Source organism: Condylura cristata, unplaced genomic scaffold, assembly GCF_000260355.1.
Source record: "Condylura cristata isolate star-nosed mole 26May11 unplaced genomic scaffold, ConCri1.0 scaffold00011, whole genome shotgun sequence".
Lineage (NCBI taxonomy): Eukaryota > Metazoa > Chordata > Mammalia > Eulipotyphla > Talpidae > Condylura > Condylura cristata.
In genome coordinates this window covers 23,369,880-23,384,674 of record NW_004567112.1, presented here as the reverse complement: position 1 = coordinate 23,384,674, position 14,795 = coordinate 23,369,880, and the positions used below count along the sequence as shown (strand labels likewise).

The 14,795-nt window shown below is 40.1% G+C and overlaps 1 protein-coding gene across 7 annotated transcripts in view; it reads right to left on the bottom strand.

The window, feature by feature from the left end:
* The window catches only part of CPEB3 (cytoplasmic polyadenylation element binding protein 3), a 172,405-nt gene that overhangs the window by 33,242 nt on the left and 124,368 nt on the right, over positions 1 to 14,795 (bottom strand). For all 7 annotated transcript variants that reach the window (XM_012723761.1, XM_012723762.1, XM_004680631.2 and 4 more), the window contains one exon: positions 12,220 to 12,338. In XM_012723761.1, the coding sequence (XP_012579215.1) occupies positions 12,220 to 12,338 (119 nt within the window). The remainder of the gene's footprint in view (positions 1 to 12,219; positions 12,339 to 14,795) is intronic.

Sequence of the window (14,795 nt, the reverse complement as noted above, 5' to 3'; positions counted from 1 at the left end):
AGTTCGCACCATTGCAGAATCAGAAAAATGTCAACACAGGCAACAACAGCATACTCTACACTAAGCAAAAAGGAACGCTGAGGCAATGTTTATACTAATAAGTTTCTCTTACAGCCTGTGTTTCTCTCTGAAATACAAATTCACTCTCACATAAGACATGTTCTTATCTTCTAAGGTTTATTCTCAGAATTTGTGGCCTAATATTCATGTTTTAATCTTTCTTTTTTTTTTAAAAAGACTTATTTATTTATGCATATAGAAGTGGGGAGGATTCACCAGAGACAGAGTGGGGAGCAGAACAGACAGATGTGCTGAAATACACTGCTGAAGGGAGCGGTGGACAGATGGGAGAGATCTGCTGGGCATGCAGATCACCTCTGGGGCCAGGGGTCCAACTGGCATTGAAGTGGCTACGACTTGCTTGCAGTGCTGTGTCCTAACCTGCTGTGCCACCAGGAAGGGCCCATGTTTCATCTTTCTGACTTACTCTTTGAATATATTTTCTGGTCCTGATTTGTGTAAGTATGTGTTTTTCATCTTACAATATTACATTTTACAAGCTGACTAAAGTATATTATAGAAAAGTAGAATATAAATAAAAATGGCTTAAAAAAAAAAAAAACCTGTTTCTGGGCCTCTCTGGTGGTGCAAGGGATTAAGCCTCAGCACTATGAAGCTATCGTCACTGCAGCATCAGTTCAATCCCATCAGGGAGGTGACCCGCGTGGCACAGCAGACTTCTCCTGTCTTACTGTTGCTCCCCTCAGCAGTATATTTCAGTAGAGCTGCCTGTTCTCTGGTGAATCCTCTCAGCCCTAGCACCTCTGACCTATGCATAAATAAATAAATAAATAAATAAATAAAATCTTAAAATCTGTTTCTTTAGGAATTATTTTTGAGAATGAATGAAATTTGAACTGTCCTAATTCAATATAATTTTCCTCTGGCAAAACAACTTTAACAAATACAGGGATCACTGTGTGTTTATGAAACAACTCTTCTACTATGTCGCCAAACAGGCCATACTCTGAGCAGTATTAGCCTCAATACCCTGAGGACAAGAATAGAGATGCCACCAGAAATAGTGAAGATTCCTTTAAGTGAGTCTCACAAGATTCCTGGAGCGACCTGACAGCATTCGTTTGTAAAGGTGACTTTCAGAAGAGGCTGTGCCAGTTGGACACCTTTGCTTACCAGTCCTTGGCCATGTTATGTCCTAACAGAAGGGGTCACACAAAACCAAATGCCTGTAAGGGACACACAGCATAAATGTGTCCAGCCTTCAGAACAAAATCTTTTTTAAGGATAAAGGCAAAGCCTCTATTTGTAACAGTTAGTAGGCAGTCAGTGACAACACCAGAGTAAACCACCCCTTTGAAAGGAAGACATTTCTCAGCTCCAGCAAGTAATCATTTGTGAATGTTGTTACTTTCCATTTTTCAAGAGCAGTTAGAAATTGAGACTTTTACCCAAAGCTTTGAAATTTTAAAATGTTGAGAACAAATTTCAATTCAAATGTTAAAATCACTGTACAGGCTAAACAAAACTATCTGCAGGCCAGATCTACCCCGTGGGCCGTCTGTAATCTCCGGCTTGCATTGTTAAGTTACCACACAGTTCATAATGGAATGTTGTGTTCCATAAGATTCATGATTGAAAATATAAAGATCACTTTTCTTTGGTTTCTTTTTAACCAATCATTCCTCCAGAAGCTCTAGTCAGGACCATAAACCCTACTTTTGGCTGAATCATTTGTCTTCTAAATTAATAAGCTACGTTGTATAACTGCTTATCTCCAAAAGCAAGCTCTTTGAAGGATAAGGGCAAAACCAAACACAAAACTTGATAGTATAAATATACCAATTTATGATACTGGCCTTCCAGAAATCTAAAAGAATATAACATTATTGATATTAACAGTTAGTACTGAACGTACTCATTTTCCTTTTCAAGGTTTCCCACAGTATATGTGATAAAATTTAGTTGGTTGTTCTGCCAGTTAGAGTTTAGAAAAAGTTACAAACTCTCTTTTCCTTTCTTGCTTCATGGCACCTACTGTTTTATGTTAATTAAAAACTTTAGTTCTACAGTAAAGAAATCAAATGTTTAACCCAGAATTTCCATAATTAGTTCCATGAAACGATTTTTTTTTTTGCAAAACAACTATTAATATTCACACTTTGGATAACACTACACTACTGTGTTTTACTTTTGATATAACTATATAACTATAACACAAAAAATTGGACTAGTTGAAGAAAATGTAGAAATTTCACTCCAATTTTGGCCTTTCCCTCATTTATTTGTTGGCACTACTTTAAAAAGGTTTCTTCTTAAGAAATTAATTCTAAGTGATGAATATTATAGTAAATTCAAATAAACAAATGTTAAAAGAACTGAAGATTTTCTGACTAAACTCCACAAAAGAGAGGTTACTAAACCAGTGTGATTATATCGCTACCTGTTAAGAATATCTAATATAGTTCCCTAAAACAAAGTTTTCGTTTGGGGGCTCTCCATGGTGGCACAACCGGTTAAAGCACAGCACTATGAAGCCATTCACAGCCATGTAGCATGACCACAGTTCGATTCCCAGCATGGAGGTGACCCACATGGCACAGCAGACCTCTCCTGACCTGCATGCGACCCGCCTCAGCAGTGTACTTTGTCAGTCTGCCTGTTCTGCTCCCTGCGCTGTCTCTGGTGAATTCTCTCACTCCCCACACCTCTGGCCTCTACCCAGTTCTGTTTGTATAAATAAACAAATCTTTAAAAAAAAGTTTCCACTTAATCCAAAAGTGATTAACAGGGATAAGATTAAGTCAAGAGCTAGAGAAAAAAAATTAAGAAATGCAATATGGGTCATTTGTTTTTACAGGAAACTGAGATAACATCATTTCCAAAAGAAGACAATTTCTCTGAAAATTTGTGAAAGCCTCTAAGTTAAAGTTAAATATATAAGGCACATTTATTGTATAGGATAAATAATCCCTTAATAACAGGATAAGAGAAAACAGTTTTGGTAAGAACAGTATTTAACAAAGGCCTCAGGGCTTCAAATTTCAGACATAACCAAGCCTCCCTGTAGCTCTATAAATCTCAGGTTAATCACTATTTAGTATTCAGACACTTTCAACCAAGAAATGTCATCCTGAGGGCCCTCTCTGGTGGCACAACAGGTTAAAGCACAGCACTATGAAGCTAACTAGCTGCAGCCACTGCAGCATGAGTTTGATCCCCGGCCAGGGAGATGACCCACATGGTGCAGCAGACCTCTCCTGACCCACCCACTCCTCCCCTCAATAGTGTATTTCAGTCAATCTGCCTGTTCTGCTCCCCAGTCTGTCTCTGGTGAATCCTCTCACTCCCCCACAATGTTGGCCTGTACCCCAGTTCTTGTATGCATATATAAAATGGATCTTTTAAAAAAAATGTCACTTGAGCTCACCCTGTATTTCATTCATCCTTGTCTGGTTACTTCCCTAGGTTACAAACACCCAGCTATACATGCCTTCCTTTCCACCTGTTCATCTCAAGGCTGCCACCTATAGCCAGCCAACTGTTCAGAGTTAATACTACAATCTGGTAGTGAGCTGAGGAAACTACCTGACCCTCAGCCCCACCCTATCATGTGCTCTCTTTCCCACAAAGAACACAGCTCAGAGTTCAGACTTACTCCTACTCAAGCTCTTCAGGAAAGTCTCCATTTTTCACTCCCTAATTGCACAATCCTTTTAATATACATGCATCAAAAAAAAAAAAATACTGCAGAATCACCAGGACTGCTTTCCCTAACAAGCAGCAGCAACCCAGTTCTGAAAGCCAGGATGAGTCAGCTAAACCTAGGTCCACTGACATACCACTGCAACAGCTCAGCTATAGAACTACCTCAGCTGTCAGCAGTTCTATTTTAAGCATTACAGAGCTCACAGAATGATGGGGGTAGCCCACTGTATCACAAAACAAACTAGTGTGTGGTTTGTGAGGCAGAATCTTAATCTCGTCTATGACATCCAGAGTTGTTTTATTATTATTAACCACAAAAACTAGCAGCCACAACAGCAAAAATTGTGGTTTGGATTCTTCGAAGTACATTCATATTTGGCATCTCATTTCAACCTAACTTTTACCACAGAGCTTCCTAACAAACAAACCAGCCAATTTCTAAGAGCTTATAAGATAGTGACTATTCTCAAATGCTGCTCTTGACTGCTGGTGAGGGTGAGAAGCCCTTTCTTTAACTTTTGGAGGTTGTGGCCAGAAAGGAACCTACTAGTTAACCAGCGTTTGAGTCTTGATAAGACATCTGACCCTGGTCAGAGCTCTATTGGGCTCCAAGGCAGAAAACTAAATCTCATTCTATTCCTCCCACTCTTTAGATACAAGAAGGTGACAGTTTCCCAAAAGTCTCATCAAAATAGCCAGGATTCTTCCTAAAAGGAAGTCAAAAGGAATGCTGGGAAGTTCTCTCCTGCCCTCTAGGAAGTCCAGCTCTACCACCAGGTTCAGGTAACAGGATAGGGATGAAAAGGAAACCCCCACTATTGGTACCAAGCTGCACAGTCTTCCTGGTACATGGAAACCACAGGCTTTAACCCCCTCTGGGACCTTCATTTACACTTGAACAACTCAAACAGTACTTTCCATACTGTCTCACCAGGACACCCAATGCCCTGTGAGCACGCATACACTGTGTCCTAAAAATGCCTGTGTATATTTTTCCTCTATGCTTGTTTCAATAAATCCATTATGAATCAAATGCAATAATTTATAAAAGGAAGAATTAAGAGACCACTTTACCTCTGAAGGCTTTCCTGACTCCCTCACAAACATCTGAACACCTTACCCTTTGAGCTCCCACCATAGCTACTCCCTATAATACTTCTATCAACCCACGTATAACTCATTAGTTCCCTTACTAGTCACTTGTCTATTTCAAATTCTATTGGGCTCTAGAATCCTTCTAAGGCATGACCTGTATCTCTTTGTGGATCCCGATCACCTGGCACAGTGTCCATTCCTTAGTTAATGCTAAGGATTCATCAATGCCTGGGGAGCAGACAGGTTACTCTCTTTACTGACTTTGACAGCCACCTTCCAAAGGCAGTGCAATAGAGTTTGCCCACTCACCAGTGTATGCCACAGGGCTTGGGCTTAATCAGCACATAGTTGATGTTACTAGATGACCCACCCAATCAGTGCTCATCATCACTGCTGATGCTTCCTATCACTTAGAATCATGAGCATGATAGATAACTCCCTTTTGAAAAAAAAAGAAATAATTAACACTATTGGTCACCTATTCTACATCACTGTGCTAGATATCTGACACACTGTCACACTTAAACCTCATCACAATGTTAATGCTGCAAAATTATCTCCACTTCAGAAAAACTAAGGCTCAGAAGAGTGAAATCAACCTAAAAGACAAACTCAGATTTATCTGACCCAAATTCTACATATACTCTTTTTAGTGCAACAGTGTTGTGTGCAGACACGATTCCTTGTCTTCCAAGGTTTGCTTCCCAACAGTCTCATGGACATGTCAAAATGCATAATTTTTATTAGTGAGTGGTTAACCTCTTTCTTCTCTCCAAATTGACTCATTCTCAACACACTAAATAATGACCAATAGACTCTTCTTATACCAAACTAACAAAACTAACAGCTCAGGAAAATGATTTTGCAATGAAATGGCAAAATATTCAGTTATTTTAACTTCCAAGTTTATAGCCTTAGGCAATCGTGCTTTACAGCCAGACAACTTTGTCCAATGTCTACATAAATGTGTATTTTCAGCTCCATGGTACTAAGGCAAGGATGTTGTTACTGGCAGGCTGATCACTAAAATTCTTGAGAGGAATGTACACAGAAAAGTTCAAGTTACCTAAGTTTTTCCTGGGAAGAAGCTTATTCTTTTAGTGAGTTTCATGGAATACTAATTCCACCAGAATCTTCACAAGTATAATCCCCCAAACAGGTATATGACATGCTGGATTAAACAATATCAGGCAAGTTTACTTACTGCACCCCAATATAGCAATGTTTCCCAAATGTTCTTGGCTCTGGACACTTCTAATTCAAGTAGAAAATGACCATAAAATGCACAACTTAAGTGCTTAGTAAGTGATACCTATTATTATTAGCAAATCCTTTGTCAATCATCCTCTCAACAGATTAGTACTTGACAGAACAAGTGCTCTTCAGAACACACCCTAGAAAACACTGACTGTGATCCCTTAAGTGGCACTGGCTATTTCGCCCACTAGACATCGCTGAGTCCCTTGATCAGCAACATCTTTTACACCTCCCTAGAAAAGACATGATATCTTCCAAAGATTCAAGCACTAAGAAACTCTAGACCAATTTGCAAATTCAAAAACTCAGGAGCTGGGAGTAAGATTTATTATGCATAGGAGGGATTTCTCTAATTTTAGATAAGGAATTCCTTTGGGGAATTCCTATCATGGAAGGTACCCAAGCCATAAACTTAGTCCAAGAATTCAAAGGACAAATAAAAAAATCAAGGCATCAAGAGGACCAGAGTGTTTGAGATTTCCAAGGTGACATATCACATATATGATATAAGTTAGGCATGAATTATAAGATGAACACAAAAAATCAGATTTGATTGGGCTGAGTAATTGTCTTAGAAGGTAGTAACTTGTGGAAAATGAAAGAGTCTGAGTAAATATACCATATACCAAACACTGAGTCAGTCAATCAAGGTGCCCTGTAACTTAGTCCTTGCATATTTCCCCCAGTTTAATTTCCCTCTACTCCATCACATATTTGTGTTTCAGCTAGCTAGCCTAAATGATCTCCATTCACACTGCACAATTTCTCATTTCTGTGTTCATACTGTTGCCTTTCCTTCAAAACTATTTCCCCACATCTCTACTCTTTTTAAGTCAGTCTCCAAACTTTCTTCATACTTGAAGGTCTAGTTCAAATTGACACTTTATTCAGTATTTCTTTCACCACTATAGGTACATATGACTCTCCAAAGCACCTAATCACTGCCTATGTTCACTGTATGTTATTTCTCTTAATTTATGTGTGAAACTTTTATGTGGCATACTCCGTAGACTTGTCTATTTATATAGTTGTTCTATCTACATTATACCATTAATACTTTGAACACAGGATTTTACATCTTTTCATAGTATGATTTGATCCGTAGTAACTTGTACTATGGCTTTCTCATGGCAGGCACTCAAACATAGTTTGAAGGATGACAGCATTTAAAAAAGAAGCTGCATGAAGGCTGGAGAGGAGTTAGGTATGATTCACTATCAATGGTACAGTAATCAAAGAAAATTTCTGGAAAGAGATGGCAGTTGAGAGGGGTCTTAAAATAAAGTTAGAAATTAGAAACTGAGAGGGGAGCAGAAATGGTTCAGCTGGTTGGAATGTAGGGTTCAAAAGAAAAACACAAAAAAAGTAAGCTTGGAAAAATGTGAAGTCAGACTGGGAAAATCTTGTATCTCAGGCAAAAGGATCTGGGGGCTTTTTTGTAGTTAAAGAGGAGTAATTAAAAATACTAGTGAGGGGCCCTCCCTGGTGGCGCAGCCGGTTAAAGCACAGCACTGAGAATCTAAAGCCACTTCCTCATGAGTTCGATTCCCGCCTGCCCCGGAGGCGACCACATGGCGTGGCAGACCTCTCCTGACCCGCCCGCTGCTCCCCTCAGCAGTGTACTTCGATCTGCCTGTTCTGCTCCCCGCTCTGTCTCTGGTGAATTCTCTCACCCTCCGCATCTCTGGCCTGTACCCCAGTTCTGTACAAATAAATAAATAAATCTTTAAAAAAAAAAATACTAGTGAGGGCCCTCCCTGGTTGCGTAGTGGGTTTAAAGCACAGCACTGTGAAGATGGCTGCACAGCTTCACTGCGAGTTTGATCCTCATCCCAGAGGTGACCCACATGGTGCGGAAGACCTCTACTGTCTGGCCCACTGCTCTTCTCAGCAGTGTACTTCGTCGATCTGCCTGTTCTGCTCCCCACTCTGACTATGGTGAATCTTCTCAACACCCCTTCACCCTTGGCCTGTACCCCAGTTCTGTATGCATAAATAAATAAATCTTTAAAAAAATACTAGTGGTCCCACAGATACACAAATAAGGGTAGAAGACAACAGAATGACAGCCTGAGTACAATTAAATATTAAGGAATTAAACCAGTCTCTCAATTTTTAAAGTGAAATGACCATGTTACCTGAGCAATAACCTAGAGAACTAATCCCACAGAAACACACTTCAGTGTGATATGATAGCTTTAAATCTATAGCAAAATCAATCTGTCATATGTCAGGATATATAGACATGATTGTGCTATAAACTGAAAGAAAGAGGAAGAAGAAATGTTCTTTGATCCTGTTTTCAAGATATTTGTTATCCCACATCTCTGGCCAAACTGTTCTAGAATGTGTTTGTCTCCTCCCTCACCTTCTTTGCAAGGTTACTCTATTTTAGCTTCTCTCTGCTACATCCTCTTAGGTTTCCTGCTATATCATTTTGCTGTCTTCAACTCAGCCCACTTATACATTCAAAAAGTAGAGTCACCTTGATGAGAGGGATCACAGTCACAATGTCTGCCTGCTTCAAAGGAAGCCTGCACAGGTCACGGTTATCCTCTAGGCTGCCTGAGTCATCTGAGCTATGACACTGCTCTTGCTGGAGGGGGGTGGGGATCACAGATCTAGAAACTTTGTAGTAACAACTCCTGCTCATCCGATTCTTTGGGACTGAAGAGTCACTCAGAGGATAAATATAGTTCCTTTTGCCATCTTTCAGGGGCAGACCTACACATAGAATAATCTGAATGCAGTCATTTAATTGAAATACCAACCAAAATATCTCCCTAGTACTATCTAACACTCACTAAAGAGGGGTTCATTTGAGTTAAAAAACAAATATAATCTTAGAAAGAGTGAAAGAGGACCTTGACACCAGTCTCTGTATTAAAAAAAAAAAATTCTGACTGAATTAATCCACACAAAGGGAATTGGTGTTTGACATGGGTGGGGAGGGATATGGAAGAAGGACAAAGAATAGAAAATCTGTGTTCATTTCAGAACATGGTATATTTCAAAGGAGAAATCCAGGGAGAATTCATAAGAACTAAACGGAATGAGGGCATAGCATTCTGAAAGGTAGCCATGCTAAGAAATAAGGCCCAAAGACTGATTTTACCTTGAGTTATTGCCAAGGTCCTCACTTACTACCACATTTAACTCAGCTCTCACTTTCTGTGGGAGAATAGAAAGTGTGGAGGACTGTACAGAAAATGGTGTAGGGAAGTGGTCAAATAAGGCTGGGAGTGGGGCACATGGAGCTTAAATCAAGAATGGGATAGTTTCAAAAATGGATTCAAAAGAGCTGGAATCCAAACGATAATCTAGAATTATATTAGAATTATAGGTATTTGGGGATGTTTCCCATCCTAAGTTTTAGTCAAGATGTTAATGCTGGAAATTTTGAGTTTTGAGAAATATATGATTGGTAGTTACCACTCAGAATTCACCAAGCTTCAACAAAACTGCCTCACTCGAGCTCAGAAAATGAAAACTTATTTCAGCAATAAGGCAGAAATTTATAGAAATACTAACAATAAAAGTTAGTTTCTTCTTAAACATTTCCAAAACAGATATTCACACTAATTATTTTCAAAAGTCTTTCATGCCAAGAGTAGCATGCAATTTTGAGAGAAAACCCTCAATAGTTGTGGTATTGCCGTTATTCCACTGCCACTTGTAAACCAGCACTACTCATTCCACTCTCAAGAGAGATCTGGTACTGTGTGGGCTTTCTCTGACACAGCATGTTATACTGCTCCCACAGAATCAGTGATGTGACCCTCCCAAGGTACACTAGTGCCATCTGCTTAATTCCAGTCTCCTCCCCACAGTTTGACATTTTTATCTACAATGGGCAGAACAACTTCAATGTGTACCTTTACCCCTCTGCCTTTTTAAGATATAAAAATATATTTCTAATCCTTTCTAATCCCACTTTAACTCTTCATGGCTCACTTTCATCCCCTTTTTATGGGATATGCCCATGGCAGAATCTCTCTGGAGATTGACCATTTACACAGACATCTGACCCAGTCTTAATGAGTACAGTCTTTCTGATCTCATCATTATCTCAGAGACTTAAAGAATTTATTTCCACTTTCTTATTATGTGCTCAGATGAAGCACTGAACATTCCTGTTTGGTCATTTCCCATCCCTCTCTCATAAAACACAACCTTTCCACTTTGCTTAAATCAAGGCCAAAGGTGACAATGGTTCCCTACTCTTTTCGCCCACCTACTGTTTCTTCCCCACCTGCATAGCTACTTTCTTCAATGCTGTCACTGTTGATATAAAAAGTTGGCAATGCTCCCAGAGTTAGAAACTCACAAAGACACTTTGACACTTGCTAAATCCTAGCTTCTTCTGCATCAGTTATTCGAACATGACTCAATATCCCCATTCTTTAGGAACTCTCTCTTTAGCTTTTCTGCAACTGCCCACATCATTCTTTGGCAAACAATTATAAACCCTGTTGTAGATATCACCATTCTTTTCGACAGCTGTTACAGTCTAGCTGGGCTCGACTCCTGCTCTTGAGAGTCCTAGAACTCTATCCAATTACATCTGCACAAGTACCTGACCTCATAAAAGGCTTTCACACTCATTTTCTTTTTATATGAGCTTCTGAACAGCCCAGAGAGGAACAATTATTTTTCTAATTTTTCAGATGAAGAAACCAAGATTCTTTGAGGACTACATGACTATACATGACTATTCAGAACATTATTTAATGCTACAATGAAGACTCAGGGGAACTCTATGTCTGACCCCAACTCTTTCCCTATGTACATTTATGAGAATAAACTTAGCTGTCAAAAAGTTCCACTCCTTGGGCCTTCTCTGGTGGCGCAATGGGTTAAAGCACAGCACTATGAAGCTAGCCACAGCCTCTTCAGCTCAAGTTCAATCCCCACCAGGAAGATGACCCACATGGCACAGCAGACCTCTCCTGTTTTCCCCACTGCTCCCCTCAGCAGTGTACTTTGTCAGTCTGCCTGTTCTGCTCCCTACTCTGTCTTTGGTTACTCCTCTCACCTCTGGCCTGTACCCCAGTTCTGTATGCATAAAAAATAAATAAACCTTCTCCAAAAAAATATCCACACCTTGTAAAATATCACAGAGGTGCCGTGGTAGAGACTTGCTTTGGTCCTCTGCCCATTCATATCACTATTTTTACTCTATCCCCCTTCCTAGAATCAAATCTTGTCATACAAACTTACCCTCCTCCCAAGTTCTCACAGATGCCTACTTTTACTGTTATCTACATACTTTTCTCCAGTTCTGTAACGAGGAAGGAGAAGTTTCTTTCTCTCTGACTCAGTGACTTCCTCACTTATGTTCCTTGGTTCACTGCAGCATGGGTTCAATCCTCAGCCAGGCAGTTGACCCACATGGAGCAGGAGACCTCTTTGCTTTGCCCACTGCTCCCTCAGCAGTGTATTTCAATAGATCCACCTGTTCTGCTCCCCATTCTGTCTCTGGTGAATCCTCTCACCACCCACATCCCTGACCTACACTCTGCCCTATGCCCCCCCCCACCTAATTCTAGTATACATAAATCAATAACAGCAAATCTTAAAGATAACAAACCACAAACTCTGCATAGGCATACATTTACTTAAAATTCTGGCTCCATGTTCTCCACCTTCCCTCTCTTGCTCTATACAAAGTCATCATTTTGGAGTAGATGCTCCTCACCCAGACGGCTCTATTTAGCTATCTTTGAATGCCACCCAGCACAATGCCTTGTATTCAAAGGCACATAAACACTGACAATTATGATCTTTAAAAAAGAAAGAAATTATTCCTGTCCTGGATCTGAAATAATGACAGAAATCAATTTCTGAAACCACTAAGCACATAATTTATTTCAAGTCTGACTTTCTAAATAAGAATTAGTTAAAAGAGCTGTGAATGAAGACAAGGGCATATTTGTTTACAAGCACTCCTAAAGGTGTAAAATGAAATACTGTGTAACTGGTTATGAGTTTCCCATCAACAACTGCCCCGCTTCACTGCACAGCAACGTTACCCTGTGTAAGTAGTTCCGAGTTGCCAGCATTCTCATTACAAAAGAGACGATCAGTTATTAAATTGCACATGATTTCTGGAAAAGTAACAGCTGGCTGCATATTACTTACTGGTTTATCCTTGATGGTGGGGCTTGACACACACAGGTAGAGTTTCCCATCTTCTTCTAGGCAAGCATCTATCAAAGCTTGTACTGAGCTCTCCTCCTGGAACAGCAGAAAGGCATAGCCTTGGGAGAACAAAAACAAAAGGGTGGGGGAGTAAATTTAACTGGAAATACCAATTTAAAGTTTATCTATTGCTTGATTTTGACAAGTCCTTATTAAAATCTAAAAAGTTGAAATGGTACACATAAAGTTACTGAGACCCTTATACAAGACCTGAGGTATCATGTTAGGCACTCACAGACGTTACTTGAATGCTCATAATTACTCAGGGATGCAAGTTCAGCATACCGCCACAGAATTTCCATTAACCAAGTCTGGCTTTCTTCTTTTATGCTTATTAATATAAAGTTGGTTCACATTATTGTAATGTTTTAGGGGTTGCAGTTTCAAACCTCTACAAATATGTTTTCACACTGTGCCCACCACCAATATCCCAATAATCTTCTCCAAGATCTGATTATTTTCTTTTAAAGACTTATTTATTTATGCAATCAGAACTGGAGTACAGGCCAGAGGTACAGGTGCAGTGAGAAGATTCACCAGAGACAGAGTGGGGAGCAGAACAGGCAGACTGACAAAATACACTGCTGAGAAGAGCAGCGGTTGGGTCAGGATAGGTCTGCCGTACCATGTGGATCACCTCCGGGGTGGGGATTGAACTCATGCTGAAGTGGCTTCAGCTTCTTAGTGCTGTGCTTCAAATCGCTCTGCTACCAGGGAGGCCATATTTTTAATGAGAGTAGGTAGGGCAAACTCACATTAGCCTGAACTACAACCACTAGCCAGGAGATAAATAACACTTGCTCACCAGCTTCCACTAAGCTTTAGACAGCTTAGTGACATATGCTACAACATGAATGTACCTTGAAAAAATTATGCTAAGTGAAAAAAGCCAGGCACAAAAGGCCACATATTGGAGATTCCATTAATATACAAGGTCTAGAATAGGCAAATCTATTGAGATGAAAAAAAAAATAGATTCGTGGTTTCCTAGGGCTATGGGGACTGAAGGCTATCAGCACAGGGTTTCTTTTGGGAATGATGTATAAGTTTTCTAAAATCAATTGTGGTGGTTTCATAAATGTAAAAATACAGAAAACCATTGAATTATTTATTTTAAATAGGTAAACTATATTATATGTAAATTGCAGCTCAACAAAAGCTATATCAAAACCAAAAATGCCCAACTATAGCCTAGTTGTTACATGTTATATGTTACTTCTAATGATAAAGCTCTGTTTCTCCAAGGACACTATCCTGTTTTATGGAAGTGTACACGATCTATAAACACAGATACTAGTGGCAGGATTTCCATGGACACAGTCAGCTGTGTTCAATTAATTCAGTGAGATTTACTGAGTAACTATTACAAAAAGGGACTATAACCCAACAAACTATGGGTTGTGAAAAAAACTGCGATGAATAAGGCTAGGTATCTGCTGCCAGGAGATTAATGTGGTAGAACAGGCAGTTACGGTTAACTACTTGCTATAAACCTAAGGGAGAAAATGGGGACAAAAATACCATGGAAGGCAGGAGGATCCAGGATTCTGATATGGAAGAATCACCAAAGGCTTCACAGAAGACAAATACTCAAGGAGCCACCTCAGCCACACTGGCATTCATGAGTGGCAGCTCAGTAAAGACTACAATGAGCTAGTCTAAGCTTGAGTATTCAATTATTCAACCTCTCTACAACTACTATAGCTTTGTTGAATCTCTCAGCTCTCACCTCTACCCCCGTCCTGTTACTATCTGAAGGACACCATCACCAATACCAGTACCAGCTCTGCATGGTACAGATCTCCCAAAAGGTCATTAAGAGGTGTACTGGAGCCCTTGATCTTGGGGAGGACTCTGTCAATGTACTCTGTGGGGATGGGGTGTGCTCAATAAGCTGGGTTTCCTTCGTCTCGGCCTCTGCAAGTCCTAACGGCTGGCTGTACCTTCCCCTCCTTGCTGTCCCCCCTGCTCCTCCTACCACACTATCTTCTACATCAACTCCTCCTCTGGGTTGAACTTTATCTCCCCATAAAAGTTTGATTAGCTACCATAAGACATGCAGATTTTTATTCCAATCTGCCTCACAGCTATAAATATCCATATTGGCAATAGATAAAAGACAACTGAGAATCACAAGTAAGACTGCTACAAATAGGCCCTCCCTGGTGGCGCAGCGGGTTAAAGCACTGCATTGAGAAGCTAAAGCCATTTCTGCATGAGTTCGATCCCCACCCACCCTGGAGGTGACCACATGGCGTGGCAGACCTCTCCTGTGCCGCACGCTGCTCCCCTCAGCAGTGTACTTCATGGATCTGCCTGTTTTGCTCCCCACTCTGTCTCTGGTGAAGCCTCTCACCGCCCTGAGCCTCTGGCCTGTACCCCAGTTCTGTATGTACAAATAAAATAAAATCTTAAAAAAAAAAAAATCTTTGTCTCTATTTCTGAAGTCAGATTTTAAAACACATTTCTCCCATTTCTGTGTAAAATATAGAAACTTCTCATAAAAATTGGAAGCC